This window comes from Schistocerca gregaria, chromosome X (genome assembly GCF_023897955.1).
Source record: "Schistocerca gregaria isolate iqSchGreg1 chromosome X, iqSchGreg1.2, whole genome shotgun sequence".
In the NCBI taxonomy this organism is placed as follows: Eukaryota; Metazoa; Arthropoda; class Insecta; order Orthoptera; family Acrididae; genus Schistocerca; species Schistocerca gregaria.
In genome coordinates, this window is record NC_064931.1 from 680,946,835 (window position 1) to 680,974,794 (window position 27,960).

At 42.9% G+C, this 27,960-nt stretch overlaps 1 protein-coding gene across 5 annotated transcripts in view; it reads right to left on the reverse strand.

Moving 5' to 3' along the window:
• Window positions 1-27,952, reverse strand: part of LOC126299616 (inner nuclear membrane protein Man1) — a 315,326-nt gene extending 287,374 nt beyond the window's left edge. For 2 of the 5 annotated variants that reach the window (XR_007552835.1, XR_007552834.1), the window contains exon 1: window positions 27,066-27,915. Coding sequence is in view for 2 of the 5 variants with exons in the window: in XM_049991654.1 (XP_049847611.1) it covers window positions 27,066-27,720 (655 nt within the window). In the remaining 3 variants the exon portion in view is untranslated. Of the gene's footprint in view, window positions 1-27,065 lie in introns of all 5 variants that reach the window. The other 3 variants (XM_049991654.1, XM_049991653.1, XM_049991655.1) reach the window with 3 other exon arrangements.
• Between the last annotated feature and the right edge of the window lie 8 nt (window positions 27,953-27,960).

Consider the following 27,960-nt stretch of genomic DNA (forward strand, 5'->3'; position numbering starts at 1 on the left):
AGGAGCATTCAAGTTGCTACATTTTATTCTTACAATAATAAGTATCCTCTGTAATGCATTTTACCAGATAGCTGCAAACAACAGTTGCAGAAAGAGAGACAGGCATTGTCTTTACGATTAAAACCCCTACTCCACAGATGACTGTGCACTGAACTGAACATTTTTACACATAACTGTACACTAAACTAGACTCAAATCAAGGCCTGTGCACTTCATAGCTGTGATCCACTTAGCCACAGAAGGATATTTCACTCCACAGCTTCACGTACACTGAAACAAATATTCCTGAGCACAAAACTTGAGAGTGAGATTCGGACTTGGTATTGGAACGTAAGATTACCACAAGCAGTATTGGACCTCAAAGAAAAATAAAGCACCATTGTTTAAACCTCAGCATCAATATATTTCCAGTAAATGTCTCAGACTTAAAAATTACTTTATGTGGACTTGATCACAACTGTGGTCTTTAATATTTACATCAAACTAATACAAATACTTGGGTGTAACACTCTGAAGGCACAAGAAATGGAATGATCACATGGACTCAGTCACATGTAAAGTAGGGGTGTAGACTTGTGTTTATTGGCAGAATACTGGGGAAATGCAGTCAGTCTACAAAAGAGTTTGCTTAAAAATCACTTCTGTGACCAATTCCAGAATATTGCTCAAGTGTGTGGGACCCAAATCATATAGGACTAACAGGGAGTATTGAACATATACACAGAAGGGCAGAATGAATGGTCACAGGTTTGTTTGAACCTTGAGGGAGTGTCACAAGAGATGCTGAAGAAACTGAACTGGCAAGCCAAAACCTACCTATAAGGTTTCCACAACCAGCTTCAAATGATAACTCTAGGAATGTACTACAATCCCTATGTATCACACACACATAGGGATCATGAGGACAAGATTAGATTAATTACAGCACTCCCTCCATACATGAATGGAACAGGAAGAACCCTTAAAAGTGGTACAATGAACATCCGTTTGCCACACACTCCACATTGGTTTGCAGAGCACAGACATAGATGCAGAAAGAAATTGACTTAACAAAACACAAATGGAATTACTTGGAACAACTGTGTAATCAGAGATGACAGGGACATTAAATTGATTGTAAATGAAAAATCGCTTGTAAATCACTCACACACACAAACATTACAGAGCTTGTCTGTCTTCACCATCAAAACAGTGTCTGAAATCATAACATAAAAACAAATGTTTATATTCCTTTCACTATGTGCACAACACAGAATTAAGGGAAAGTCAAAGCACTTACAGCTCTAATCTCAGGTCAAAGAAAATGTGGTTCTGAAATGAGTATAAAAGCATACCACAATTAATTTATTTTATTTACCACCTCAAATCTCCATTCAGAAAGTCATGCCATACTCTGCAGCTTATTTTTAATATGCTTTTGAAAAAAGAAAAAAACTCTAGGGCATACCAACCTGATGTTTCCAGTTGTTCGTGTTTGCAGATCCTTTCTTTTGAGGCAAATACTAAGGTTTTCTTTCTGATTTCTGTTTAACCGCATTCTAATACAGACATACAGTATCAGAGTAGGGACATCAAGCACAGATTCAGATGACAAATCATACAATATATAAAAGCAAAATGCACATTAGAACTATCGCGTGAATCTGAAGTACATGAAAACTAAGCTCCTTTGTGGAACACTGTGTTGATTTCACAGAGATACACCTTATATCAGCTTCCAACACTCTACGGCCTCTATAGTAAGTCTTATAGTACTGCAAAAATTGGATGTCACAGTAATAAGCAGCTTGTCTGATGGGTATCAAATGATGTCATATCATTTGTTGCATCCATAGTTTAGAATAAAGCTGTAAAGTCTATAGAGGTCAGAGTACACACCTTGGGAAAAAATTCAAATTGATGTTATGGCAGATAAAATAGTTTCTGGTTTACAACAGTTTATGCAGTTTTTACACCTTGTCATAGTAACTATCTTTCACACCTGAGAGATAATGAAAACACCTCTACAAAGACAAGTATCAGTGAACTGCATGTGATGGAGATACGAACATGGTATCTATGAGAAAACCCTCACAATTGTGTTTCACAAAACAGGAAGCTCAAAATGGTTCAGAGGCACTCAAGCAAAACAGACCAGTAATATGGTCCAAAGGGTTATGATCTATTTGTACAGTGATGATGCAAGTAACTAGTGAACTGTAGGTCCAACAAATCCTAACTTTTCTGTTAGTAGTCATAGTAGCCACATTGCTCTTTTTTTAAAATAAAAAAAACCTCACATATTACTGCAGCTGAGCTATGCAATGAAACACTATCTTGTCATTTAACCAACATCATCACATAGATCTTCCCACTTGCCGAAAGATAACCACATTAATTGAAATTACCAATACTATGTTGACTCTGACCCATGACATAATGAAGTTGATACATACACAAACGGAAAGAACAGAACACAGAAAAAATATTTACATATATTTTTTCTACATCTACATACATATTTCGCAATCCACTGTATGGTGCATAGTGGAGGGTACTTTGTACCAATACTAACAGTTTCCTTTCCTGTTCTAATCACAAATGAAGCAAGGGAAAAATGAAAGTCTATAATGCATGTTGGCGGCAGTAGAATCATTATGCGGTCAGCCTCAAATGCTGATTCTCCCTTGTCTCTGATGAACATTAGCCATTGAGCGTATCATACTGGGTTCTACTACTTCAGAAGTTTTCAAGCCACTCTCAGATCTGGCAACCTATGCCATACACTCGTACTTTCCTTCGCTAAGAGCCTGCAGTGGGACATCGTATTAGTTGGCTGGTTGACCGATTTGGGGGAGGGGACAAAACAGCGAGGTCATCAGTCCCATCGGATTAGGGAAGGTAGTTGGCCATGCCTTTTCAAAGGAACCATCCCAGCATATGCTCGAAGCCATTTATGGAAATCACAGAAAACCTAAATCAGGATGGCCAGACGCAGGTTTGAACCATCGTCGGCCAGAATGCAAATCCAGTGTGCTATCCACTGAGCCACCTGCTTAGTGGGACATCATGTTAAATGCTTTCAGGACATCAAGGAATATAGAATCTGTGATGTTTAAAGCTTTCGCGGCATACTGATTGTCCCATAAAAACACGGGAGAACTGCCTGAAGATGGCAAGAAGACTCTGTGCTGAAATATTGTAGCAGTACATTACTGATATCCGGCAGTTCTCCGGTCTTTTTATGGAACAATATGGAATCTGCTTGTTGCCCTTCATCCGTGGTTTGCTGGATGTCATTCAAGAAAAGGACAATCCCAGTTTTGCTGGAGTGACTCTTTCTAAATCCATGCTGATTTGTGGATAGAAGCTTTTGTCTCAAGGAAATTTATTACATTTGATCTGAGAATATTTTCAAGAATTCTGCAAAAAAACTAATGTGAAGGATATTGGCCTGTAGTTTTGTGGGTCCGTTCTTTTAGTCTTCTTATAAATGTGAGTCACCTACAATTTTTTCCAGTCGCTTGGGACTTTGCACTGGGGAAAATTTAGAGGGCTCAGTAAGGGGCCAATGCCACAGCACCCCATCCGTAAAACGGGAATGTTGTTCCACCCGGACCTGGCAACTAATTTGTTTTCAACTTTTTCAGTTGCTTCTCCAGGCCAGGTATGCCTATTACTGCATACTCTGCACAGGTGCCTGTGCGAAAGTCAATTGACAGTATGTTTGGATGATCCTCCTGCATGAATGATTTCTAAAACTTGAAATTTAAAACTTCAACTTTCCTTTTGCTATCTTCTATTGCCATAAAAGACTGGGCAACAAGTGACTAGACAAAATCCCTCAACCCCCTTAGTGATTACATCTATGACCAGAATTTTCTCTGGTTCTCAGCTAGATCTTTCACTAAGATACGACAATGGAAACAGTTGTATGCTTCGTGCATTTATCTTGTTACAGACACATGAATTTCTACTAAGTTTTGCCTGATGAAGTTAGTGCTTTCTTTTTTAACTGAAGAGTGCAATAATATCTGTTTCCTCAACATTTTCCCAATGTTGTTATTAAACCACAATGGACCTTCTCTGTCTTTCATCCATTTACTCGGTACAGAACCTATCCATGGGGCAATTCAGTTAGTCAGTCAGTTTAAACTTTGCCAATAGTTCCTCATTGTCTAAATTAGATGCTAATGACTGCTTGTCTGGTCTTTCTAGCATAAATACTTTCCTAGCCTTCATGACAGATTTATTAATTTTAGTAACTATCATTGCTATGACGACATCATGATCACTACTAACCCCTGTCTCTATACTGACAGTCAGGAGATAAGGCCTGTTTGTAGCTATGAGGTATAAAATATTTCCAATGTGTATAGGTTTTCAAAAATTGCTTTCAAAAATAATTTGCAAAACTGTCTGTCTGTAGGAATGTAGATTGTGGTAAGACACTGATTTGTGGCATAGCCCAATGTCTATGTTAAGTTAAAGTGTTGGATTTTGGGTGAGAGTTGGTGAAGGGAAATCAAGTTAAAGTAGTCCTATACACAGGGAATGTACAAAGGAGAGCAGATGCAGGAATCCTGCACTGCCATTCTAGGCAAGGTCATAGTAGAGGTGGTTTGCCATTGCCTTCTGACCTGATATGAAGCGTCAAGTAAGTGTATAGCTGTGTTGTGTGAATGTCTGTGAGGACTGCTCATTGAGTACGTGTTAGTATAGGTGAACAGAAGGGAGAGGGTGAAATCTGGTGCCACTACGTAGTCAATTCCTCTCAAACAACACCAAGGGAGAAGCAAATCTTAACATTCCCATATGACAGATGTTCCATCATCAGAAATGTCACATGCCTTCACTTCATGAGAAAGTGAACTAGCCAAAATTTTCTGCTGCTTTGGACACTATGATACAGAACATCAAGCCAGTTCCTGAAGCATATGACAAGTTCATGGATGCTGTCTGAGAAGAGTTCCTGTAAATGTGTTCCTCAATGGTGTCACACTAATTACACTGAATGTTTGAATCCAGATGTAATATTACATCTAGAAGACTACTACAGACTATTCCAACAGAACCCAGTGGTTGAAAAAACCATCACAGCAGTATGCACCCAAACAATAACCTCTTCAAAAAGAGTTGAGGAAAATTAATGGGAGAACAAATAAAGCAGAAGAAATAATAAACTTTGGTGTGGTCAGAAACGCATGGTTGATACAACTTTTATTAACTGCTTAAGGAGGTCCAATATTCCGAATTATGGAAGAAAGAATGCATGATACCTGTTCTAAGGCCTGGACAACACAGTGGGCACACCAAGACCTATAGATCAATATTTCTCAAGTGTCAGTTATACACAAAGAATGCCACTCAACCAACTCATTCAGGCTGTTTAACAACAGCTCATCCAACAACAACGTGTCAAACCAGGCAAGAAAGCTATCGCACATATCTTCAGCCTAACTTAATATGCTGGATAAGGTTCTGTGAACAGACACACCACAGGAGTAAACTTCATTGACCTTAGTGCTGCATAAGATACCATTAACTATCAGATTAAAATACACTTACAATGTTGGTGGCTCTTCTGCTGAATGCTGCTGTTGGAAACTTATTTCCATTGCTCATAACCAATTGGGTGATAGTATACAGTAGCTAATGAGAAACTCTGAATCTAATGATTTGTTTTGGAGTAAGATACGAATTCATTACTTTTTTATGCTGATAGTGCAAAACTGATAATTATTGATCCAGCTATGGTTGGTTGAATGGTTTAAAAGGGGGCGGGGGGGGGGGGGGGGGGGACAAAACTGTTAGGTCGTCAGTCCCTCACTCCAATTAAAATAATTCCATGAGGGTGGGAGTAAAATAATCGAGACATAGAAAACACAGCTGGAAGAAAGGAGAAAACCACAAGAATGACAGAAGGATAACAAACACTAAAATGGACAAAACTGGACAAGAAAACCACAGAGACACACAAGAAACATGTAGATGAGATCAAAACAAGAGAGCAGATTACAATGGCTGGCTGACCATGATAATAAAAAGGAGAAGCCAGCCACTCCGCAACACATTAAAACCTCCACCCCAAAAGCACTAGGGTGAACAACACAGAGGGACAAAGGACATGCTCTAAAACTTAGATCAAATGATAAAACCCAACCGCACGAATAAAATGTAAAACTAAAGCTGCTGTTGAGGCATTGGTGCCCAGCACTGGAGGTAGGGTGCTGGGATAGTTAAAAGTCCGCTGCAGGCCTGCTAAAAGTGGACAGTCCAGCAAGAGGTGGCCGACCATCATTTGTGAGCCACAGCGACACCGAGGTGGGTCCTTGGAACGGAGGAGGTAACAAAGCGTTAGCCATGTATGGCCAAGGCGGAGCCGGCAGGTGACAACTGATTCCCTGTGAGTCTCCTTAATGACATGCAGTTTGTTGTGCATGCTGTTATGCCATTCCATCTCCCAAAGCCGAAAAACCCTGCAGTGTAAGACAGAATGCAGGTCACTTTCAGAGATGCGCATCTCCCGAAGTGGTTTCCACGTAGCCTGTTCGACCAGCCTGTCGGCAAGTTTGTTGCAAGGGATTCCAACGGGTCCTGGGGTCCACACAAACATCACTGAACGACAGGACTGTTCTGGGGCATAGATGGGTTCCTGAATCGGCACTACCAAAGGACAGCGAGGGTAACACTGGTTGATAACTTGTAGGCTGCTCAAGGAATCAGTACACAGGAGAAATTACTTGCCAGGGCATGAGCAGATGTGCTCAAGAGCACAAGATATGGCCGCCAGCTCTGCAGTGAAAACACTGCAGCCATCTGGCAAGGAGTGTTGTTCAATATGTCCTCCAGGAACATACGCAAAGCCTTCTATGGGAGGCACTACCTTGGACACAGAACGTGTGCAGCGACAGGCAGTTTTGGATAAAAATCAGGAGCAGGCCCTGGAGATACCACTCATACAATGTGGCAAGGATATGATGTCACCAGGTCGTGTCATATGCTTTATGTACAACAAAAAAGATGGCGACCAAATGTTGGCATCAGGAAAAGGCTGTTCGGATGGCAGACTCGAGGGACACAAGATTATCAGTGGTAGAGCGACCCTGCTGTAAGCCGCCCTGACATGGAGGCAGTAGGCCACGTGACTCCAGGACCCAACCTAATCGCCAACACACCATACATTCCAGCAGCTTAGAAAGAAAGTTGGTGAGGCTGATGGGCTGGTAGCTATCCACAAGCGGGTTTTGACCAGGTTTGAGCACCAGAACGATGGTGCTCTCCCATCACTGCGAAGGAAAGACGCCATCGCACCAGATCCAGTGAAAGATGACTAGGGGATGTTGCTTGTTGTCAGACAAGAGATGTTTAATCATCTGACTGTGGATCCGATTCGGCCCAGGTGCTGTGTTAGAGCAATGTGCAAGGGCACTGAGGAACTCCCACTCTGTAAATGGGACGTTATGGGATTCACTGTGATGGGTAGTGAACAAGAGGACTTTCCTTTCCATCAGCCGTGTGACAGTGTGAAAGGCTACGGGGGGAGGGGGGGGGGGGGGTAGTTCTCCGACAGAGGCTCAAGCATAATGCTCCAACGTAGAACCTCGAGCATAACGCTTAGCAAAGTGCTCGGTAATTACATTTGCATCGGTAGATATCTTGCAATTAATGTTAATGCCAGGGACACCTGGTGGGGTCTGTTACCCAAAAAGACGTCTGATTTTTGTCCAAACTTGAGAAGGTAATGTATGGCACCCAATGGTCAACACGTACCTCTCCCAACACTTCTATTTCTTTCATTTTATAAGCTGGCCAACACAGGCACAGAGCCACTTAAAGGTTATTAGGTGCTCTAGGGAAGGGTGGTGCTTATGTCGCTGTAGAGCTCGCCAACGCTCTTCAATTGCCTCAGCGACTTCCAGCGACCACCAAGGGACTGTCTTTTACCAGGGGCACCCCAAAGAATGAGGGATCTCGTTTTCCACAACAGAAACAATCGTTGTAGTGACCTGCTCAATGTCAACATTGATGGCACCATGTAGGGGAGCTTCAGCAGTGACAGTAGAGGTGAAGTCTGCCATGTTTAAAGCCCATTTGAGTAGGTGTCCATGGGCATGACACCAGAGGAGTAACAGGAAGATGAGAAAGTGGTCACTACCACACAGGTCGTCATGTGCCCTCCAGTGGATAGATGGGAGTTGGCCATGACTGCAAACTGAGAGATCAATGGCCAAATATGTGCCATGTGCCACACTGAAATGTGTGGGGGCACTTGAATTTAAGAGGCAGAGGTCGAGTTGTGACACTAAATTTTCAACCTCCCTACCTCGCCCAGTAAGTATGGCGGCGTCCCACAAGGGGTTATGCGCATTAAAATCTCCAAAAAGTAGGAAAGGTTTAGGGAGTTTATCAATCAGTGCAGCCAATACATTCACAGGTACTGCACCATCTGGAGGAAGATATACATTGCAGACAGTTACTTACTGTGTCGTCCTTATCCTGACAGCAACAGCTTCAGGAAGGGTTTCAAGGGGCACAAGTTTACTACATACTGAGTTCACGACAGACGCAAAATCTACGTGACACTCGATTATAGTCACTACGGTTCCTGTAATATCCCTTATAGCCGTGGAGGGCAGGGCTCTGCATTGCTGGGAACCAGGTTTCATGGAGGGCAGTACAGAAAGCATGTGTAAAGCACAATCCTGACAGGTGATGCTGGAAGTACAGCAAGAAGAGATATGACCGAACTTCCAGCACTTAAAGCACCACATCAGGGGAGGGATATAGGGCTTTACATCACAGTAGTAGACCATCACCTTGACCTTCTTGGGTAATGTGTCACCCTCAAAGGACAGGATGAAGGCACCAGTGGCAACCTGATTATCCCTTGGACCCCAGTGGACACGCCGGACAAAATGGACACCTCAATGCTCAAAATTGACACACAGCTCGTTGTCAGACTGAAAAAGAAAGTCCCTGTGAAATATGATACCCTGGACCATATTCAGGCTCTTAGGGGGTGTGACGGAAACAAAAAAACATCCCCCAGCTTGTCACAGGTGAGTAGTGCCCATGACTGGGCAGAGGATGCTGTTTTGATCAAGACCGACCCTGACCACATTTTAGACAAACCCTCCACCTCCCCAAACTTGTCCTCTAAATGCTCAACAAAAAACTGAGGTTTCATTGACAAGAAAGATTCTCCATCAACTCTCGCACATACAAGGTACCAGGGTGAATAAGCTTCATTGCCATCCTTAGCCTGGCATTCCTCCCATCATGATGTGGGCCGAGGGGGGGAGGATGATTTGGGATCGTACTTCTTAACACTGAAGTTAGACATTGACTGCTTAGAGATTGCTGGTGTTTCACCACCAGCAAGAGATGACATACTAACTTCATGGTGTGTCATCCGCCCTGATGCCACCCACTCCGACCAGTGGCCCTCCCCACGGGCACCATTCAGCAGCAGCAAAGACCACCTGGCAGAAAGGGCATTGTCAGGAGTCCCAATGCCCCAGGGTGATGGGCATCTACTCCTTGGCATATGTGGGAAGTTAAAGGCACAGACATCAGCAGAGCGATCCATGTGTGGTCAGGGGCTACAACCACCAGAGTTCATGACGGGCCCACCACAATGGACTGGCTACCGTGCTGGATATCAGGCGCAAATGAGCTAAGAAGTCCATTATCGTCGACAGCGTAGAAAGCAACACTGCACAGAGGATGGAGGAAAATGCACCCAGGAGGGTGACCTCGCCCAACAGCTGAAGAATGAGCGGAAGTGCAGATCCACGTCAACGAAAAATGCGAGAGGTCTCAGCGCTCGATGTACATGATGCACCATGTAAGGTGCCCTTCCCCAATTGGCCTGCTCTTCGGGAAAATTTTGAAAAATGGAGGTCAAACCCTACAGGGGACCATCACATAAAAGTCGATACATGAGAGACTCCTTTTAGTCGCCTCTTACGACAAGCATGAATACCTCGGGCCTATTTAACCCCCCGGACCCGCAAGGGGAGGGGGGGAGGGGGGGGTCCAGCTATTACAGTTTATAAAGTTGCTTACTGGTTTTCATAGATATTTCTTATATTGTATATTTCTTGCAATATGACAGGATTTACTGGGATATTATTCTGTATTCCAATGTTATAGTTTGGTTCTGAGTTGGTGAAGCTAATGAATGTCTCTGCAGGAACATTGGCTGTGGTAATGGACCGATCTTTAGAGAAGCCCAAACACCATTCCGAAAACTAAGTGGGTTATTTTTGAAATTTCCCAGTTCTTGAGATTGTGGTTATGCATGAACCTAAGAGTAAAGTTTAACTTTTATGGAATATTCTGTTTTATATGACAACATTAAACACAATATATTCCATTATGATGCTATGTAAGTTCATATACTCCACATCGTGACAATGTTTATCAATCACTACTTCCTCACTAGTTCTGCCATCTTGTCTAATCAGTCGACTCATCATTCATCATGTTCCACTTCTCATCAGTCACCACACAAACAGTTACCAGCTGCAGCATGAAAGAGAAAAGCTGCCAACATCGGCAGTGTGCTTTTACCAACCATCATATACTCTTACAAAAAGTATTTGCTCTCATCAAGGATCCAAAATTTACCACGTTGATACCAATAGTGTTGCAGAATCGTAGGTCCCTTGTACAATTTTCATGGGCAACAAAGTGGAGAACACGGGAAAATAGTCTGCCTCAAGGAAGTGTGTTGGTCCCTTTGTTGTGTAATATTTATACAAATTTTCAGCCACTTCCTTACAACACACCAAATTTTATCTGTGGCAACGACCTCGCCCTGGCTTCCCAAAGTGAAACATCTGAACAAATAAAAGCCCACCCCTGATGGTACTCTGAAACAACTAGGCACATACTATAAGGCTAAGCACCTACAGCTAAAACCCTCAAAAACTCTTTTCTGTGATTTCCATCTCAAGAACAGCAAGGCCTAAACAAAATTGACTGTGTCTTTGAAGAGGATCCATTGGAACATGGCTTTGCTCCAAGTACTAAGGGCTAACACTGGACTACTCTCTCACCTCCAGACAACAAACATACAACCAGTGCTTGGATCTTGATAAAGCTAAGAAGCACAGACTGGGGAGTTAAGCCACAAGTTTTTACAACCACGGCTTTGGCACTGAGCTATTCTGCAGGAGAATATGTCTCCCCTGTTTGGTATAAATCATCTCATGCCAAAACTGTGGACCCTCCTCTTAATGAAGCTTGCAGGTCAATTACAAGGTGCTTAAACCCAACCACTTTTGAGAAGATTTACTGTCTTGCCCAGTATTGCACCACCAAATATTCCATCAAGAATTTTCTGTCAATCAAAAATGCTGAGAATGTTGAAGCTCACTCGCTGTTTCGCCATAAACTACTTCAGTCTAGGATTAACTTGAGACGTAGTTTCGTTTGAACAGTGAAACCTTTATCTCCAACAGACAACGAAAACCATTTTTTAAGGAAATCCATACAAGACTCACAACAACTTGTATGATGTTTGGAGGACCCTTAATTGGGTAAGAATTGGGGTTTCATACCAGATGACACAAAGGGTCCCGGGTTCGATTCCCAGCCAGGTTGAGGATTTTCTCTGCCCAGGGACTGGGTGTTTGTGTTTTCGTCGTCGTCGTCGTCATCATCATCATTCGTGACAGTGGCTAAATTGGACTGTGTAAAGAAATTGGACAGTGTGAAAAATTGGGACTTCGTATGGGCAGTATACATGTGATGTGTAACGACAGCAAAAGGAACCTGTGACCACTGAAGGCAGTGTCACAAGTTCCTCCAAAAATCGTAACGCAACACACACACAAATGTAATACTTACTTATGTAAATCCACCCGATGATGGAGGTTTAAACCTTCGAAACGCGTCGTGGAAATAAATAAAACGGTGACTGGTAACAGTGAACTTGTTGTTTCATTTAATGTCAGTAACAGTCATGGTAAAGCCTAACCTAAAAATGTTCGCATTTAAAGACAACCAGTCCTGCTGGAAATTCTCCTTGTATAAGGCAAAAAGGCCATAGACTTTAGTGTCACCAACATCTGATCCATCTTTCACTATAACCATTCTGATGAAAGGTGACCTCAAGGTGGGCTAACTCAGCTGACAAACTCTTGGGGTCTGAGATGACGTGGGCCCTGTGAACCAAGATATGAAGTACCCCATCAGGCTGAGCCAGATGGTGAGATATAGCACCTTGTAGATACAAGTCAATGTGAGTAGGTTTCCTTTGAATGGCATGTCGCCACATACCACCAAGCCTTTCTTCTGACCAACACATTAAGGAAGGGAATGCAGCTATTTTTTCCCTCCTCCATCGTGAAATACTCAAGGGCACTGAATTCAGGTGTTCTAAAACATTCTTCAAATTCTCACTGTCATGATGCCAAACAACAAAAGTATCACCTACATACAGGGTGTTTCAAAAATGACCGGTATATTTGAAACGGCAATACAAACTAAACGAGCAGCGATAGAAATACACCGTTTGTTGCAATATGCTTGGGACAACTGTACATTTTCAGGCAGACAAACTTTCGAAATTACAGTAGTTACAATTGTCAACAACAGATGGTGCTGCGGTCTGGGAAACTCTATAGTACGATATTTTCCACATATCCACCATGCGCAGCAATAATATGGCGTAGTCTCTGAATGAAATTACCCGAAACCTTTGACAAAGTGTCTGGCGGAATGGCTTCACATGCAGATGAGATGTACTGCTTCAGCTGTTCAATTGTTTCTGGATTCTGGCGGTACACCTGGTCTTTCAAGTGTCCCCACAGAAAGAAGTCACAGGGGTTCATGTCTGGCGAATAGGGAGGCTAATCCACGCTGCCTCCTGTATATTTCGGATAGCCCAAAGCAATCACACCATCATCGAAATATTAATTCAGGAAATTAAAGACGTCGACTGTGCGATGTGGCCGGGCACCATCTTGCATAAACCACGAGGTGTTCGCAGTGTCGTCTAAGGCAGTTTGTACCGCCACAAATTCACGAAGAATGTCCAGATAGCGTGATGCAGTAATCGTTTCGGATCTGAAAAATGGGCCAACGATTCCTTTGGAAGAAATGGCGGCCCAGACCAGTACTTTTTGAGGATGCAGGGACGATGGGACTGCAACATGGGGCTTTTCGGTTCCCCAAATGCGCCAGTTCTGTTTATTGACGAAGCCGTCCAGGTAAAAATAAGCTTCGTCAGTAAACCAAATGCTGCCCACATGCATATCGCCGTCATCAATCCTGTGCACTATATCGTTAGCGAATGTCTCTCGTGCAACAATGGTAGCGGCGCCGAGGGGTTGCCGCATTTGAATTTTGTATGGATAGAGGTGTAAACTGTGGCGCATGAGATGATACGTGGACGTTGGCATCATTTGGACCGCAGCTGCAACACGTCGAACGGAAACACGAGGCCGTTGTTGGATCACCTGCTGCACTAGTTGCGCATTGCCCTCTGTGGTTGCCGTACGCGGTCGCCCTACCTTTCCATTCCAGCACGTTCATCCGTCACGTTCCCAGTCCGTTGAAATTTTTCAAACAGATCCTTTATTGTATCGCTTTTCGGTCCTTTGGTTACATTAAACCTCCGTTGAAAACTTCTTCTTGTTGCAACAACACTGTGTTCCAGGAGGTGGAATTCCAACACCAGAAAAATCCTCTGTTCTAAGGAATAAACCATGTTGTCCACATCAAACTTGCACATTGTGAACAGCGCACGCTTACAGCAGAAAGACCACGTACAGAATGGCGCACCCACAGACTGTGTTGTCTTCTATATCTTTCACATCACTTGCAGCGCCATCTGTTGTTGAAAATTGTAACTACTGTAATTTTGAAAGTTTGTCCGCCTGAAAATGTACTGTTGTCCCAAGCATATTGCAACAAACGGTGTATTTCTATCGCTGCTCGTTTAGTTTTTATTGCCATTTCAAATATACCGGTCATTTTTGAAGCACCCTGTATCTAAAAGATCATGCAGATTTCAAAGTTTCCGACTCCAAGACACGTTCCTCAAAGTCTTCCATAAACAAATTGCCAATAATAGGTGACAAAGAGCTTCCCATGGCAATTCCACCTGTCTGTTCGAAGCACTGGGTCATTGATTAAAATTTAAGTGGAAGTCAACATGTGTTGAAACAGGTTCGTTAATTCAAACACCAAACCTAACTGCAATAAATTACACAAGAGGAACACAAGTGAAGAAAGAGATCACACGAAGAGTCACTAGACTGTCAGAATCATTCAAACACATTCCCTCTAACTGATGTAAGAAATCCGCTGAGTTCTTAATGAGATGCTCACACTGATCTACTAGTGGGCTCAACAGTGCAGCAAGGTACCTCATTATATGTCGAAGCATCAGTATTACTCACAATCAGCCTAAGATGGACCCCTTCCTTGCGGACCTTCAAAAGGCCATATAACCTTGGGGAACACGGCGCAATAAGAATTTAAGACTCTGGATGGTCTCATGTGACAAGGAACTTGTCTTATGGAGGCTTTTAGTCTTTCTCTCAATCAGTACTAGGAGCAGACAGAGTTGTGATGGGGAGCCCATTTTCACCTACCATTGCCAACTTGTTTATGGGAGACTTTGAAGAACATGCCTTGGAGTTGGTATCTTTGAAACATGCATGTTTCTTCAGATATGTAGATAATACTTTTGCTGTCTGGAATTATGGCAGTGAGAATTTAAATGACTTTTTAAAACACCTGAATAAAATCCACACAAATATTCATTTCATGACAGAGGAGAAAAAGGATGGTTGCCTTCCCTTCCTTATAGCGATGGTCAGGACAAAGGTTGATGGTACACTGGGACATGGCATTCATCAGAGTTCTACTCAAAATGATTTGTATCAGCAGGCTGATAGTTCTCACCACAGACTCAGCCTGATGGGGTACTTCGTACCTAGGTTCACAGGGCCCACGGCATCTCAGATCCTGGAGCTTGTCAGCTGACTTTGGCCATCTTGAGGTCACCTTTCATCAGAATGGTTACAGTATAAGACAGAGCAGATGTGTGTCATGCTACCAACCAACCATGCACCAGATGAGAAATGATAATACCTAGGTGGCACCAACGTCTATGGGCTTTTTGCCTCATGCAGTTAGTATTTCAAACAGGATTGGTCATATTTTGCAGAAATATGATGTGAAATGTGTTTTTCAACCATCATCTAAGAAAAGGGTTCTTTTCAATTCCATAAACGATGATTTTGGTTTGTGTAAGGTGTGTGTCTATCGTAATCCTTGCAGTTGTGGCATTTCATATATTGTTCTTACTATTAGGAGTTTAAGGACCAGTGTACTGGGCATAAGCATCACACAGGCGTACGACAGCTGAGCAAGTCATAAAAATGAATGCATTGAAGCTCAGAGCTCAGAATAATTTACAGAGAAGTTACATATATCAGTTGGAAAGGTATGTAGGGCAGGGCTGGCATCAACTCGAGTACAGGTGAGTTGCAGAGTAATTAACACATTCTAGCTGGGAGATATCTACACTACTATATAAAGGTAAGACATCATTTTACGTTTTTATCAAAATTCTCAAAAAGTTATTGAACAATTTACTTCAATAGAAATAGAGGAGGTGGAAGGAACAGACAGACAGAGGATGGGGTAGGACAAGGTAGAGGGAGAGAATGGAAGAGGGAGATGGACAGATAGATGGGAGAGTACGAGATTAGGACATGCGTACAATTCCCGTATATATTTAGCCATTGCCAAGCATTGCCGGGTTTACTAGTGTAATAATAAAAGTGAGAAGGTTAAAAACGTAATGGATATCCATTGGATCATCAATAATAAAACAAGGTGATGGGTCAGAAGGTGGGTGAGATCAGGTAAGAGTCCTCCACAGCTCTGCATCTGACGGGAGTCATATCAGTAAAGAGTGGAACAGAATCCACTATTAATCGGAGTGCTATCCCTAAAATGGAATATGGGGTGTAGCAGAAAAAGGGCTGACCGTATCCATAAGCAAGTAAAGCACAGTAAAGAAGGGATGACTGAGGCAGCTGGCAAAGGAGGTAGAGCTGAGGATCACCCAGACTAAGCATGCAGTGGGAGATGCTGCAGCCCAACCACCCTGCCCCTTCCCTGTGAAAAGCAGTTTAATACATTATATCCGAGAACAAAAACCACTTTCTCACAGAAAACGGAGAAGGAGGGGAATTCCACCAGGATGTGAGGTACTGGCTGTAAGGCTCTGCAGAAACAACATGGCGGCAGCTCATTATATAAAATAAAAGCAAGTTAACCTGGTATGACCAACGTGGAGGTGACATAGGACAGCAGATTCCTTCTTGGAGGAAAGCTGTGCAGCAGTACTCTCCTTGATAATGTGGAGCTTATCAAGAAGGGGCAGTAGTCACTATACGATGTACCATTTCCGCTCGAAGAGAGGAAGTATTTGCAGCTGCAAATCTGCATCTGAGATGATCAAAGCGAATGTTGGGTAGGTATTCATTTCTCTAGCCAAATGGTTGGCCAAATCATTCTCTAGGATATCCAAGTTAGTTGGGACCCAGAGAAAGACAGGTGAGTAGGCAGTATGGCTAAGACCACAGAGGAGGTCATGAATACCAGAAATTACAGGGTGACAAGAGTAACATCCACCAATGGCCTACATAGTGATTATTGAGTCACAACAAATTAAAATGTGGTTAAGGGAGATCTGTCTAATAAAACACAGTGCTATGTTAATTGCTATCAGCTATGCTGTAAAAATACTACATTTTCCTGGCAACGAATGTTGTTCCTGACACGGGAGATATAAAAGTGTATCTATGGTTTTAGAGCCATCCGTGCAAATGACAGTAGTGGCCTGATACAACTTGTTTAGCGTCACCAGTTGTCTGAATGCTTTAAAGCAGTTCTCCACTAATTCCTTTCCTGTGCCAAGCTTTTCATCTCAGACTACCACTTGCAGCCTACATTCTCAATTATTTGCCGTATGTATACCGATCTCAGTCTTCCTCTACAGTTTTTACCTTCTGCTGCTCCCTCTTGCACCAAGGAAGTTATTCCCTGATATCTTAAAAGTTGAATGTCCCTTCTTGTCAGTGTTTCCCATATACTCCTTTCTTTGGCAATTCTGCAAAGAACCTGATTTCTTATTTTATCAGTCCACATAAAGAACTGAAAGGAACAAATGCCAAAAGATCATGGGAGTGACTAAAACTCTAATATCTTGAAATTGATCCACCATACTTATAAGTCTAAGTACTAACCAAGGTGTGGCGTGCAGGAGAACACATTCTAAAGTTAGGTGCAGAAGGCCTCGAGGAGCATTCCAAATGGTAAAGCCACATGTGTGTCACAGGGTCAATGGCCCTCCTATGCAAAATGGATGTGGTAAGCTGGATGACTAGGAAACTGTCAGATGGTGACTGCATGAGTGAGTAACAGTTGACACCATCACAGCTGATGAGGGAAGATTCCTGCTTCAGCAAGGAGACTGTCTAAGAGACCAGTCGAAGGGCATCAGAGGTCAGTGTTACTCCACAATGATAAACTGAATCCAACAATTTCAAAGCTGAAGGTGCCACTGAGCCATGAACCTGGTAGTCATGGTCAAATATGCACAAGACCAGGGTCTAGTAAATACAGAGGAGAGCTGCACAATCCGCACACGAAGAGATGTGGGCAAGGAAGCAGAGAATGTCAATTTGCATGCAACTAGTATTTAGTAGATAAATATGGGACATCCAAATCAGCTTTGAATATAAAAAAAAGGTGATCCAAAAAATTGGGAAAACCCTGGGAAAGGGTCCAAGCAAAAGCTCTTCGGATAGGAGCTTTAAGCTGGCCTTCAATCAAGGCTACTGACTAGGGACTATACAAAATGTGAAAATCTATGACATACAGCATTGATGTGACAAGTGGCCCAACCAATGTCATTAGCCCATTTTTGGATATTTGAAAGAGCGTAACACTCAGCACAGATCCCTGTGGGATGGTTTTCTCTTGAACCAATGGGCAGCTGAGTGACATACCAATACTAGCCCCTCACGACTGGTGGGGTAAAAATAATGAATAAAAATCAATAACGGAGTGTCAACAGCCCTGGTCATGGAGGGTAAGTATAATGTGATGATGCCAAGTGATGATGTATTCCTTATGAAGGTCAAAACAAGACTACACAGAGGTGTTGGAATTTAGATAAAGCCTATCTTATTGCTGTTTCCAATCTAAACAGATGGTTGGTCGTGAAACCACACTGATCGGGGGGAAAAAGGTCCAACACACTGGAGGGCTACCATCATCTCAAGAAGTTTGCAGAGTACACTGGTGGGGCTAGTCAGTCAGTATCTGTCATGGATGTTGGAATTTTGCCTGGCTTAGGTACTGTAGGACAATAACACTATGTCATTGTGAAGAGAAGACATCTTCTAGCCAACATGGTTGAAGAACCTGAGTGGATGGAGTTTTTGAATAACATTCAGATGTTCAACCATCTGACTGTAATCAAACTAGGACCTGGACTCATATCCTTTGACGAGTTCCCAGTCAAAGGTTCATTAGGTAATTCAGCTTGGCAGAGGATGAAGCATAAGGAGATGTCTTTAACTTTTCATTTATGTGTTTGAAATGTGGCTGAGTAAGAAGAGGATGCTGATGGTGTCACGAAGTTAGTCTCAAGGCATTCAGTGAGAGAAGACATTTTGGTACAAAGACCACCCTGAAGGATGAGACCTAGAACAGCTGCTGATCTTTGAGGACCCACAAAACTACGGAGTTCGGTCCACACCTGGGGTGAAGAGGCATACATTCCCATGGAGGAGACATTGCACTCCAATCATTCCTTCTTAGTATGTTTCATTAGATAGCTGCTTTAGCAAGGACTCACTTAAAAATGAGGAGTGTAGCCTGAGGAGGAGCTCACCGACAATTATGAATAGTAGTTGGAATGTCTTTGGTCCACCATGCCACTGATTGGTGCTTGCAGGAAAGGGAATAGCAGTTCCACAGGTATGGGTGATCGCATCAAAGATGTCTTCCACAACCTCGTCAATGCACTCTGACACAGAAGTGTTGAAGGTGACAGCAGAGGTACATAACTGCCAGTTGAGTCTTTGAGGAGCCCATCACAGTAATTGGTCTGTTGGGCAGTAACAAGGAAGTGACAGGATCACCAGAAAGGGGTCACTGCAACAAAGATAGTCATCGAGTCACTGGGGAGGAGGGGTAGAGGGTGCACACTGAAATCTCTAAGTAAAAGAAAAACGTAGGAGAGAGTGGATGGATTAAGTAGTCATCTTAGGGTAAGTAAGTGTTCTGCATCAAGGTAAATATAGGTTACAATTGGCGATCACTGGGGTAGTTTACACTGGCACTGCTATTGCTTCCAATGTGGTATGGAGGGGAATAAATTCACTTACAACATCTGTGCAAACCAATACACAAACCCTCCAGATGCTCTCTCACAGCCAGTACAATTCAGAGTGCATGGTAAACTCGAAGCATTGAGGAACAGTTATCAGTGAAGAGCATTTCTTAGAGAGCAACAGAGCCTTCAAAATAAAAGGAAATTAGTTGTAGTTCCAGCAGGCGACAATCATATCCACCGTATCACCACCTTGAGGGTATCCTGGTTAGGTGTGATGGGGCCAGAGTGATGGATCATGGCCACTGATAACTGCCTGTCACTGACAGGGGAGATAGGACAGGAGGGGGAGAGACAGGAGGGATAACTGAATGTTGGTTCAGAATCCCATGATATAAAGGGATCTGGCACCTCCAGGGTCTCTGGCACCTCCATGTTCACCAGAGTAGTCCTCTCCACAGTGGGCATGGGGACGAATGATCAGTGGGTAGTGCTGAGACTCACAAGCCACAGCTCCTCCTGCCAATGACTGGTGTCAGGCCTCTGATCTGTGGGTTTCTGGAAGCCTTGTCACCGATAGACGCAGGAGGCGAAAACTGCTTCTCCAGTCAGGGGCACAGAGTGGTTCCCAAAGATGGTGCCGAGGGAACTATGAGACGGGGTGGGGGGGAGGGATAACTGTGACTTGCTGTTGACAGGAAGCAGGTATTCTAGATACTGGGCAAAGTGGTGAACATGGGGTTTTGTACAACTGAAACACAAAGGAAGTTGTCTGCAAGCACGACCTTTGTAGAGTGATCAACCACACTCTCCACTACCAAATAATTATATTAAATGCTCAGCTCCTTTCCAAAAATATACATCACACACAGAGCAGACAGAATTGTATTACTGGCTAACATACCACATGGTATACTTCACTTATTACTGAGCAGATCCACACCACCTGTCTTCCCAGGCAGGCCTACACATTATACTAGTTGCTAGATAATATCAGAATCTGATGACATGGCAGCATCAGGCACCTCAGGGGTCACCAGATAATGACAATGATTGTGTGTTTAAAGGGACTAAACTACTGGGTCATCAGCCCTCCATTTCGTGTGAGAAACATGTAAAAAGGTAAAAAAGTGAAAAAAGTGCGGACTTGGCTGCTCAAACTATATAAGCTCATCAAGAAGTTTGAAAAAGGGTGCGACAGTAGTTGTAACACGACAGGAAAGAGAAAATAGAGATAACCTGGGCAGCGTCTTGCGCAAGAGGGTTTAAAGGCACAAGGTGGGGGGGAACGAAATTAACCTGCAGCTGCATGGGGGTACCCACTGAAGGGGGAAGCTCTTCCCTCCACAAACATCCCTACGCCAAAGTGGAGGAGTATTATAGTTTCATGTAAAATCCACTCTCGTTCAGAAAATACAGCACTTTGGTAGTGGCTGTTGCATCATCCGCAGGCGTCTGAGGTTGTGAGGTAGGGAAGCTGAGAGAGTGCCACACATTGGCCAGTAGGGCAAACTCAACAAAGACATGCACTATTGTCAGTACACTACCGCAGCTGCAGTGGGAAGAATCCTACCAGCAGAGAAGGAACTTGTAGGCAAATCTGATGTGGCCAATGCATAGTCGGTACAACACAGTAGCAGCTTACCGAAAGGCCTCAAAAGATTTATGCCACTCCTTAGTAGACCCTTTAATTGCTCTCAACTTTTTTTTGGTCATAGTAGCTTGTCATTCAAATTCCCAGAGCCTAAAAATATTGCATCAAAGTTGCAATCTTTAGTCAGTGCCCAGTATTCCGACATGAAGCTTATCTCCTGTAGTTGTGTCTTTTGCTAGATGGTCGGCGAGTTCATTTCCTGATGAAGGTCTCTGTCTTTATAGAGACATAGATGTCAACCAGTAGGTCCTGGATGTTGGCAACCAAAAGATTTTAGGGATAGCACTGGCATATGCCCTTTAAGCAATTCATGGAATTGCTACAGATTTCTGATCTGTTCATCGCGGCTAGGGATTTGACGTTCTGCAAAGCCTGATATTTGGCAACCAACTCTACAGTGTATACATTGCAGGCACTCAGCAAAGAGTGCTTCTCGTGTCCCCTTGCATGTACAAAAGTGTAACGAACTCTGTCACTGACTTTCAATCACACCATGTAGATGCATACCACATGAGAATAATTATTGAGGATTGAACAAAACAGGTGTCCGAGAAGGGTAGGATCAACATACTTCTTGGGCCTACAAAAGAGGTTCATCTGTATATCAGGACAGGGCATAGACGATGGGGGGTGTTGACAGGGAACTCTAGGAACACAGACTAAAGGAGGCTGTTGGAGGTCCTTCAGTAGAGTATTGAGTCGGATCCCAGATGGTCTACAGTTTTGGATGATGTGCAAACAGTCTAAACTGTTGGTTGTGGAACAGAGTTGAGTGGCACGGGTGATTAGGTATCTGAAAGATTGTGACTGCGTAATTTGTCAGAAGCTGTTGTCATCTAACCCACACTGGCTTCCAACAGAAGGAGGCTGTCGACAGGGCTCTTACAGAACGCCCCCTTTGCCAACAGCATGATAGGATAGCGGGCGGCATTCAATAAGGTGATTCAGGGTCAGAAAATGAGGGCAAAGTGCACTGCAAAACATATTGCAAGTACCACGGAATCAGTGCAGATTTTACCATTCAGTAGGAGAAAACTGATAGCTTTGATGTACTCTCCAAACAACCCTGTGAAGTTGGCGCTCAGCTGTGCACAGTGATGCAGAGGCATAATGCAGGCGAAGATCATCCACATACTGTGAGGAAGAGACTGTGGGGGCCACTGCATTTACAATACTATTGATGTCAATAACAAACAGCTTTACTCCCAGAACCAATCCCTGAGGGACTCCAATTTCCTGGACATATCAGTTGCTAACAGTCGAACCCATCTGGACTTGAAAAAGTCAGAGAGATACGAAATTCTGGATAAAAATGGAAAAACTTCCCCAGAAATCCCATGCATGCAGTGCAGATAGAATATGATGTCGCCAGGTGGTATTATATGCCATCTGTAGGGCGAGGAACATGTCAATCAGATGTTGGCAATGCACGAAAGCATTGCACACTGCAGACTAACCAGATGATCTGTGGTGGGCTGTGTAATGGATCTGGGAGATGTGTTATTTTCTACCGCAAGTTGACACGTTTCCTCCTCCCTAACACCGCCAGAGGATGACTACACATTTCTGATCACACTGATGGCATAGGAACCACCAGCGCTAGGAGATGTAGGAGGCGAGGGAGCTGACTTCCGTCCCCCAACTGTAGGGCAGGCCCTGAACTATGACCAGGAGGTGTCACGCAACACCTTGTCATCATGGGAGGTATAAACTGTGACAACAGTTGCAAAATTTGACACCATATAATTCGGATTAAGTTTTTCAAAGTTTTTCTTTGCATCTTGATAAGACAAGCGCTCAAGCATTTTATACTCTTGAATTTTCTTCTCCCTCTTGATCACTGAAAATTGTGGTGAATGAGGAGACTACAGTTCTGGACACTTGGCACATTGAGGGAGTTCGTCACCAGGATTACCCTTATGGGATGCCCGTCCACATGCCTTACAGACAGCCTCAATAGAAAAGCAGGAGGACGTGTCCCATCACACCTATAAATCATGACCTTAACTTTCTCAGGCGAAGCTATGCCTTTGAAGGCTGGGATAAAAGCTCCAGTGTCCACTCTATTATACGTGGGTCCCTCTGGATATGAACAAAATGAACTCCACACCATGCCAGATTAGTATACAGCTCTTCATCAGTTTTTAGCATTTGGTCCTGATGGAAGCTAACACCTCGAATTCTACTGAGCTCATTATGAGGCAAAATGGTGATCGGTACATCTACTATTTTGACATAGGCCTGAAGTGCCCACGTTTGGTTGGTGTGCGATGTTTTGATCAGCAAAGATCCATTTTTCATTTTCTCTATTGCAGCAACCTCCCCAAATCTATCTTCAATATGTTCAACAAAAAACAGTGGCTTCATTTTAGCAAAAGATTCGCTTTCAGTTCAAGAACAAACCAACAACTCGGCAAATTGACCACTTCCATTTCTCCTTACCTGGCTCTCATCTTGAGGCATGGTTAAAGATAGAAATTAAATTTGACTGTAAACCACTGCTTTAAAATCACTGTTCGTGATTAATAAGACAGCCGTGGTGGCACATCCACCATTAAGTTTGAACCATTTCATTGTGGATCATCCACGCTATGCAACTCATTCTGATCACAGGCTCTCCCCAAGTGCTTCACCCTGCCAAGGCAAAGGCCACCTAGCACAGCAGGCATTGCCCAGAGTCCTGGTACCCCAAAGTGGATATGTATCTATTCCTTAGTTGACACAGGGCAGCATCAGCAATGGTATCCCTGCATTGTCAGTGGGCTATCACCAGGAGGGTACATGATGAACCAAATACGATGGAGTGGCTACCGCACTGGATTTCGGAAGCAAAGATACATCCACTTGATTGGTAGGAGCAAGAGATAATGCACGGTGGAGAGCTAATGCACCACAGTAAGGCATCCTTCCCCAAACGGACCGCACTTCTGTAAAATTTGGAAAGTGGAGGTCAAACACAAAATGGGGATCATAACTTAAAAAAAAAAGGGAAAAGAAGTAAAAAGGTCAAAAATGTTCAGAAGTCCAAAGAACGGTCAAAATATCAAGGTAAAAACATGGGCAAATAAAAAGGCTCCTATTAGTTGTCTCTTACAACAGACAAGGAATCACCGCAAGTCCATTCTAGCTCCCAACATCACAGGGGGAGGGGTCACTGGAGTAGCTTTCTCCAGATTCCTCTCCCCTTCTCCTTTTCCTCTTTCGCAACTTGTAGTGGCCAAAACTCTTGCGAGGGCTTATCCGCTGTGGACATTGGGATGGATTGAGCATGGGTACTCCTTGGATCCACAAGCTGCAGCTCCTCCTGACAACTGATCTATGTGTTTCCAACGAGAGTGGTAACAGGAGGGAAGCCTCGGCACTGGTAGGAAAAAACTGCTTATCCAGCCAGATGCAATACGAGCTTCCTGAAGATGGTGCCACAGGAACAATAATGGTATTGTTCAATAAGATATTTCTTACCTTTTTTTATATCCATCAAAAGATGGCTTCTAAAGTTTTTTATTTATTTTGATTCACATAAAGTTAAAATTCCCGAACTAGAAATTGTTGAACAGCAATAATGGCGCTTACCTGCTCACCTTTGCAAACCCTGCCGACTTTCACCCCTGAACAACAAACTCCCATTATCTCTCCCCCCCCCCCCCCTCCACAACACCACCCTCCATTATATGTAAATATTCATGTTATAAATACCTGAATTTTATTTATTTTTCTTATATATTAGGATATACATTAAATAGTTGTAGAAAGAATGAAGACATTTCCAGTCTGTACTGCTGATGAAAAGGTCATAGGTCTCCAGCTAGGTGGCAGTGCTGATAAACTATGGCGTTTCAGCTAAAGTCACACTGGTCCGCTTCTGGCAAAGTAATCTTCACCAGAAGATATATATGTAACACTTATCGAAATGTAGCATTTTTCAAACACTGCAATCCATTGGGAAAGCCTACAACTTTTCACCACTCTAAGAAGTGTTTAACTGCTTTGTATTATATCTGTTTCCTGTACCGTAAGATTCTGTAAATAGGTGCACACTCCTCTGTGTCACATGTGTCTACTGCTAAATTACCACGGGCTTTGCATTCCACTGTTTGATTAAGTGTGCAATTAAGGTACTGGTACTGCATTTTCTGCTGCAAGTCATAAAAGAAGAACTCTTCAGCTAGACTGTGGTAGTGCACCACTTCACCCTCCACCCTACAAGGGATCCTTTATTGTAGTGACAGACTGATCTGTAGCAGAGAACAAGATCTACGATAGGCTGAACGATGACAATTTGGTTGCAAGCTGGCGAAACCAACAAATGTGAATGCAAAATGAAGATTCTGGCCATAGACTAATTTCCAGCACAGCCCAACATCAACATCCATGGTTGGCAACAATGCCTTCGTGTTAAATACACATCATTACGACAACATGTGGACCTTACATAGTGACTAGTTCAGTACATTTTTCAATTGTGTGAGAAATCGGTCATAGTCAACATTTCCTTAATACTTTTCATTATAAATTACAACAAATGAAACATAAACCATGAAAGGTTGTATTACATCATATACATTTTCAATAAGGACTATGATGCATATTCTACACAAATACTGTTTATCAAGCCAGTACTGACCAGGTTAGCCGAGAGCACCAATACGCTGCTTCCTGGACTCAGATAGGCGCGCTGGCCCCAGATCAAATCCACCTGGAGGATTAACAATGTGGGCCACTGTGCCAGCTAGCCTGGATGTGGTGTTTAGGCGGTTTTCCACATCCCACTAGGTGAATACCATGCTGGTTCCCTCGTTCAACCTCAGTTACATGACTCACAGACATCGGAACATGTTCACACTATTCCATGGAATACACTATCGCAGACAGGTGAGGTACTATAATTCCATCCCGGCGGCAGGAAGGGCATCCGGCCACTCCTTAACATTAACCTTGCCAAATCCGATCCTAACCATGCTGACCCTTCAAAACCGTGGGATAACGGCACAAGCAAAAGAAAGGAAAAAAAGATTGTTCATCAAGTCAGTGGGAGGGGGTAGGGGTGGGAGGACACTTTGTAACTCTTGGCCCATATATTGTTCCTCCTGTATCCATGTCCTACTGAATACAACAAATTACACCATCTCCTGTTGAACACCTAGTTGGTAAACCACCTATTAAGTACTGACAACAAATTAGGTAATTTCGAAAGTCAGTGGCTGTGAAAATTTGTTGCACTGTCCCTGGTAAAGCTTATAATCAAAGTAATCCCAGCAAATACAAAAACAATAGCTGTATGGAAATACTACGAAAAAAAAATAGAATGCAGGTGAAGAAAAAAAGGTATGAAGAGAGCAACACATGCCTTTGTATAATTCTAGATTGTTATTTACATATAAAAAAGTTTTCCCAAATTAACAAACAGTTATGGGGATGGTGTGCCCCATTCATCTCATACTAAATACTCAGATGAAAGATGAGCGTGTATTTTAAAGCTGCAGAATAGTTAAATATTTAGCTATGATTGTGGACTGCAACTACCCCATGACCATCGTTACACATAAAAAAAAAAAAAAAAAAAAAAAAAAAAAAAAAAAACGATTTATCAGGAAAACAAACAAGATCATAGCGCACAGGCTTTCATGGGCAGTATTTACACTCTTAGAGATTCTTGTTTTATGGACACAATGTTGTTGTCTACAGCATATTTCTGTGCCTAACGTTTGGTTCCGTACAGAAACGTGCCCTAGACCACAGATTAAGGCCCACAAAATGTTAATTACCAATGCCTAAATAAAATTAAAAAAAGAAAAATGGGCTGCATGTGCCATTAAAATGTTACCATGGATACATAAGAATTAAGTGCATGAATTTTTTACCGTTAATTTGTTATTTAACGTACAACATATTCGCATGCACTCCTATTAAGGTTATCTGACAATTCAGTAACACTATAATTTCTTCAAGAATGAAACAGTTAATGAAAATGCCATTGCCAACACTACCTACAGTAAAAGTTACCCATACAAAAGAGAGAAGTTTCACTTTTCTGTATATTATACAATAACTTACCCAGCGGGTTAATGACAGAGCGAATTGTGGACAGCCAGCTTGAAGTTGATGTTCCTGTAGGTAACAACTTCCTACGACTCTCGGCGGTTTTGGAATGGTAAATAGGCCTACTTGTGACCTCAGATGATACATTTTTTTTACGAGATTGAAACCCAGATCGTGCATCAGCTTCGTCAGATTCCGAACTTTCCAGTCCTGATGAATAATCTGCATAACGGCCTCTGAATTCTGCACGTTCTCTCACTTCCCCAGTTGCTCTCTCCAATAGACTTCTACGTGCTGGTCGAATAACTGGTACTCTGAACGCATTAACAATGCAAGGATCTTGTATGTTTGGTGCTGCGCGTGAATTTCTATACGGTACGTTGCTCGACGGAAAGTGCGAACTTCTTCTCTTCTTTCTACCACCTCTGTTCGAAGATTCTGTTCCTGCTTCGTCGGTATCTTCTTCTGAGCTTAATGTTGAAAGCCTTAATGTTGCTAGTCTTGTCCTAGTATCCGATTTCGTATGATTATCCTCATCTTCAGATAAAAGTTGTTGAAGCCTTTTAATATAAACATTTCGGGAGTACTGTGTCACTGGCCCCACACGATATCCGAATCTTACCAACTCAGCTCTAATTTCTTCATTTGAAAGCTGACTGATATCGGCCATAATTTTCACACTAACGTTTCTTCAAACTCAGTGGTCTCACACTAACCAGCACAGCTACGTCATTTCTGGAATATATTAAATACCTTCCACGCCAAACGACGAAAATAAATTAGCAACCATTCTTTTGAACCAACATACAAACTCAACATTCACAAACAACTTCTCCACAGACACTATAACATGCTGCAAATGTCGCAGATAACACCACAACTGTTTATGCTTGCGTTCGTATGTTGTCTG